The following is a 5,616-nucleotide window of genomic DNA, read 5'->3' on the forward strand; positions in this document are numbered from 1 at the left end:
CGCCTCAAACACTGGTCAACAGGAGTGCCTGGCAGGCGGGGCGAGGGGTGCTGGGATGGAAAGATGCTTGGTGGTTCCAGGAAACGGACATGTGCTGGATTTATGAAATCCTCAGGTAGAACGGAGCGGCGCTCCCAAAAGAAAACATTTGTCCTTGTGTTTTCCCCCCGTGGACAAGAGAGGGGGACGCTGCCTGCAATCTCGGGATGAAATGAAAAGCTTGTGTCACGCAGGAGGAGTTATGATTGGAGTGAGTCGGCCGGTGCTGGCAACTACCAACACAAACAACACAAAGTTTATAGATCAGCCAGCCTGCCAACTGAGACAATATTTTCCATCCATTTGGTTGGGTTGACCAAACACCATGTATTTAAAGTTTATCAAACACTCAGTCATCCCCACAGACCTGAGGGAGGACTTAATCATCTGATATATTGAGTTTTAGAATATGCAGACACCCAAAACCTGTCCACTGTGCAGACTCAGAAAATTGAACAAGCTATTTAATATCCACACTGCAGCTGAGTGTCTTTTTTGGAAGGGTTTCATCTTTACCCAGGCTGCACCTTCAATCTTCTGTCATTTTGGTATGACCCAGGGGTCCAAAAATCACCAAGTCTCATATGAGGGCTCGTGATTTTAAACGTATACGGAGCTGGCTCTTAGTCTGCAAGAAATTCCATTTAAATGGACAAATGTGCTGAGAGGGCCTCAGTTGTCTGCTGAAGGTGGATGGATATTACATTAACCCCACAACAGAAGCGCCCCCTGTGGTGTGACCGCACAGGGCTCTGGGTAATAACTGCACTGGGAACGTTATGCTCAGAGGTAGCCGGGCCAGGTAAATGGAAACACATGGCGGGCTGCATTGACTACAGAAGGGCTCAGCAGCCTCAGAAATAATGGCATCAGCACGCAGAGAAACGCACACGTTCCCTTGACAAATGCTTCGAGTATGTGTCTCTTCAACCTGTTGGTATTACCAATGCAGTAAAGCCTGCGGTGCTTCGTGGCTTCTCCTGCAGCCCCCAAGTTTTCTTTTCCTCAGTTAAATCAACATGTTTGCACTTTATGTGCAAATAAACAAACCCAAACTTTAAGCTTGCTGTCCTCGTGTAGTTTTAATTCACATTGCATTTAATCACTCAAATAAGCAATTACCTGGGGATTATGTTCTCAAAGAAGTTAGTAAATTTCAAGTCAAAACACAGTTAACCACGCTTTATAGAGCTTAATGGTCCTTATGTGTGATTTGGATGGACAAAGAAAAACACCATTATTGAGACATGTCACTTGAGACAGAATCAGTGCCACTTCTTGATCTGCTCTCCACCTGCTTTGCATCAAGGTGGTCTGGAATATTATTCATGTTTTTCTTTAGAGGACAGGATTGCTGTTTTCAATCCAAAAATGAAATGTCATTTTTGTCCTTAATGGGAATTGATATGTTTTGCGATTCTCTAGTTTTGCATTCAGGTGTGTGGATGCTTTGATTGATTTTGTGGGAAGTTGTATCATGTGGGTTTTCACTGGGCATCAAATTCAAAGGCATTTTAAATTTACATTTAAGAAAAGAAAAACTCCTCAGAAATTGTTTAATGGAATGATTTGGATGATTTATTTATTTATTGGTTTGTTTATACATTTCTGAGAATGGACATACTTTTTAAGGGAAAGTTCACATCAATCAGCACAGATGCATAAATGTTGTTAGCTTTAGAAAGTAAGTCAGAATTCAATTTAATCAGATTTAGGCAGAATTAGATTCAATTAATGAGCTATTACATCTACTGGTAGTTGCACTGAGCCAGTATTGTTCTGAGTTAGGTGTCTGCCAAATGTGATTGATTAGATTAAGACCTTTTTGAAAAAGGAAATGGGGGGAGAGATGGGAGATGACATGCAATAATTGTCCCCTGACAGATTTTAACCAGGAACCTTACTACATGATCAACATCCTAAATCCCTATGCCTCCAGGACACCACAACCCCCCCAAAAAACACCATGTTTCTGACCAAAGCACCATGCTCATGCAAGACCGCCCCTCCTCTATTGTCCTATCATCCCATACCCATCCTTACTCCTTTCTGTCAAACAACAATATTTGCTCATCTGCGTCAAAGAGCAGCAGGGTTTGCGATAGAGTACAGTGCAGCCTTTGAGTCAGACAGACAGAGACGGGTTGTTGCTACAGGGAGACGCAGAAACACTAGCCAGCAAGCATATACACAAGAACGGGGAAGGCCTTCTAGAGACGCTGACATGCTGACACAGACACACAAACAAAAGTATAGATGCATCTCAAGGATTTTTCTCCACTGCACATTTTTTCCTTTTCTTATCATTTGACATCTTTTGCATCTGCTTTTCAGCCTCCTTCTGTCTCACTCCATGGTTGCTTTTCAGGTTTTTCCTCTTTTTCACATCTGTTATTGCGATGAACACCACCTTTAGTTATGTCGTGGAACACAGGCAACTTTCTCATCATAGTCCCTAGGTAAAGATCTAATCACACAGGGAATTACAGAAAGCACGCTCTTTATTTAAGGCTATATATTATGCATTATTATAAACATCAGTTACAATGAACACAAGTTGAGGCCATACAAAGCATTGCATGATTCAAAATAGTGAGTACATTTTCAAACCCAACATGCAGGCCGTGATTATAAAAAAAAGTCAGTTGTTTTAGATATGTCAGGGTTCAGGAGAGGCAAACAAAAGACTGTTGGCCCGCTCAAATGTAATTCATTAAGTCAACAAACAATGTCTCAGAAAAATGTCCCAACGAGGTTCTGACCAGTTGTTCAAAAACAAACATTTTCTTTGATAGTTCTCTGAAAACAAGCAGAAGTGCAGCAGGATCTTACTGGAAATGCTTGTGCATGCACAAAATACAGCATAAACTCGTATTGTATCACGTATCATGTATCGTAATACAGTACAGGACAAAAACAGTCAATTGACTGAATAAAACATTCTCCTCCGTCATTGAATCTGTTGATTGGCTTTGCACAATTAACTCCTGCAGTAACCACTTGCTTTAGAAATGCTATGTATTGCTTCACGGTAGTCAAGTCATGATCAAGATGTAAACTTGGTTATTACAGCAATTAAAGACACATTATTTGATGTTACCGCCAAAGTCTGGAAAAGCATTAATCAGGTGACACAGTTTACAGAGATTGTCTTTTTGATTGTCTCCTCATAAGACATGCTGTTCTTTCACAAAGCATTTATACAAAGTGCTTTCATTTGTGTAGTGTTGTTTTCTTAGTTTACAGGCTAAGGGTAAGTCACTGGTCTTTGGTGTCTATTATGGAAATCACAAAGGATTCATATACAGTACCTTTCCTCATATTATTGTCTCTGCTGTTAGCGAGACACACACACAAACGCACACACACACAGACTACTGCAGTGGGCTGCTCTTACGGCAGAGCTGATTTGCTGATGTTAGCGTCTGCCGGTTGCGTCTTCGTTTTCCAGTCAAAAGTGTGTAGAAGAAAGGATTCACACAGGAGTTTCCATACGTCAGCCCTGTGAGGATACGATTCACTGTCACCTGTGTCCCTACTGGTACTGTCCGCAGCATGTCGGGCTGGTAGAGAGGCAGCAGCTGCCAGATCCAGAAAGGGAGGAAGCAGGCCCAAAAGGCCAGGACAATGCAGAGGATGAGGAGCAGGACTTTGGGCTTGGGGGCACGGGGAGGACACGCAGTGCTGCTCCCACTGGCCCAGGCCGGCTTGGTCTGAGACACCCAGTAAAGCCGGCCCAGCGTAGCGTAAAGTGCTCCAATGGCCAGCCCAGGACCAAGAATGCTGGTGCAGAAGAGCACACTCAGATAGGCCTTGGAGCTCTGCTCGTCCCATGCCGGCACGCACAGCTGGCCCTCCTGGTTGTCCCCGTCCTCCAGGTGCAGCGTGATCATCATGGGCAGACTGAGGGCCACAGCCAGCCCCCAGGCCAGTCCTACACGCAGCAGGCCGGAGGAGTTGGAGGAGGAGGTGTGCAGGGGATGGGCCACAGCCCTGTAGCGGTCCAGGCTCATGGCGGTGAGGGTGAAGATGGAGGCATGCATAGTGAGGAGGTCCAGGCTCAGGAGGAGGCGGCAGCCCAGCTCACCAAAGGCCCAGCCGGACGCCAGGCTGTCATACACGATGAAGGGAGCCGTGAAAAGGTAGAGGAGATCAGCCAGAGCAAGGCTCAGCACCTGGAGGTGTAGAGAGGAGGAGGAGGAAGAGGAGATGGGGGAGGAGGAAGGGGAGGAGGAGTTGGAAAGGCAGGATGGAACAGGTACTCTCTTCAGGCAGCAGGTTGGTCCTGTCCCACGCCTTCTCCTACTTCTCCTGCGCCTCAGGAGGAGGCCCAGGGTGTACAGGTTTCCTGTGATGCCCAGCAAGGAGAGGAGGGAGAGAAGGGAGCAGAAGAGAGCTGTGGACGCCAGGCTGGGTGATGGAGAGATGGAAGGAGAGGAGGAGGGCATAGAGACATTGGGGAGAATGGGGAAGGTGTATGGGGAAGGTGGGGGCAAGGAGCCTGAGAGGTCCATGATGTGAAATTTTAATAGAAAATTTGAAAGTTTGAAGAATGCAGTCAGTTGATCTGTTTCAGATGTACACAGAAAGGAGGGAGGAGGCGTGGAGTGGGTCAAAGGGAAGAAACAGTGGAAAGAAGAACAAAATTATGTTTTGTTAGTTTTCCTCAAACTTTCTTTTTTCTTATATTCTCTGGTTTCTGGAGGTTTTATTTATTTGACACACATGTTAATGTCAACAAAGCTCAAACTGATTTGGATCTCTGAGCTGTCTGAAAAGTGTTTTATGTACATGTGAATCTTGACTCCAGACAAAGTAAATAACGTCATATAAACATGTAGTAGAAATGAAAATGTCAGCAAAACCAGGGTGGTTTATGTTTTAGCAGAGACCTGCTCCGGCTGGCACAGCCTTTACTGTTTTATAGTTTCACAGGGAGCCAGATGAGGCTGTCATGGCTTTAGTAAAATAATTGGATTTTCAGAGTAGGAGGGCTCCAACTGTAGACTGTAAATCTAGACTGAAACCTCCAAACGCCTGCTCCTCTCAGGTCAGCAGTTGGGCAACAATTAGGCTAAGTGGGTCACAAGAAAGTGTAAGAGAGCTTACACGATTCAGAAGTTGCTGCGTGCGTTCAGATAGTTTAGATTTCTGGGTTTCTGCTGTGCGTCTTTGCGCACCGGTGGTTTGGATGTGGACCGGGGCATGAAAATCTGCCGAGTCAGTGGACAGCGCGATGAGGCGGACACGTCGAACAGCCGGGACTGCGTTTGACAAAATTTAATATACTTTCATTTTAAATGATCAACTGATGCTTTAGCCAGTTTGCTAGTCAGTGACAGTTTGCTGCCCCAGAAGACGAAGGTGGTGATGGATTCCACTTTGCCGTTTGCGATGTTATTTTGTCTGTTGTGAGCCAAACACTTTTCGTCCAGGACCAATGATTTTCTGGAGAAATGCAACCCGCAATGACATCAAAGCAGAGGCGGGGTGGCTGACAGAAAGGGTCTGTATGACACATGGTGACCCAGGCTGCACCGGGGTTAAGAGCTCCTGTTGAACTGTGCAGGAGCGGCC

General features: G+C 45.4%; 1 protein-coding gene across 1 annotated transcript; it reads right to left on the minus strand.

Annotated features, from left to right (window-relative positions):
* Positions 1 to 3,413: 3,413 nt before the first annotated feature.
* LOC121610912 (urotensin-2 receptor) lies at positions 3,414 to 4,553 on the minus strand. The gene has a single exon (XM_041943234.1). The coding sequence runs from the start codon at positions 4,551 to 4,553 to the stop codon at positions 3,414 to 3,416; it is 1,140 nt and encodes a 379-aa protein (XP_041799168.1).
* Positions 4,554 to 5,616: the final 1,063 nt, after the last annotated feature.

Source organism: Chelmon rostratus, chromosome 8, assembly GCF_017976325.1.
Source record: "Chelmon rostratus isolate fCheRos1 chromosome 8, fCheRos1.pri, whole genome shotgun sequence".
Classification (NCBI taxonomy): domain Eukaryota; kingdom Metazoa; phylum Chordata; class Actinopteri; order Chaetodontiformes; family Chaetodontidae; genus Chelmon; species Chelmon rostratus.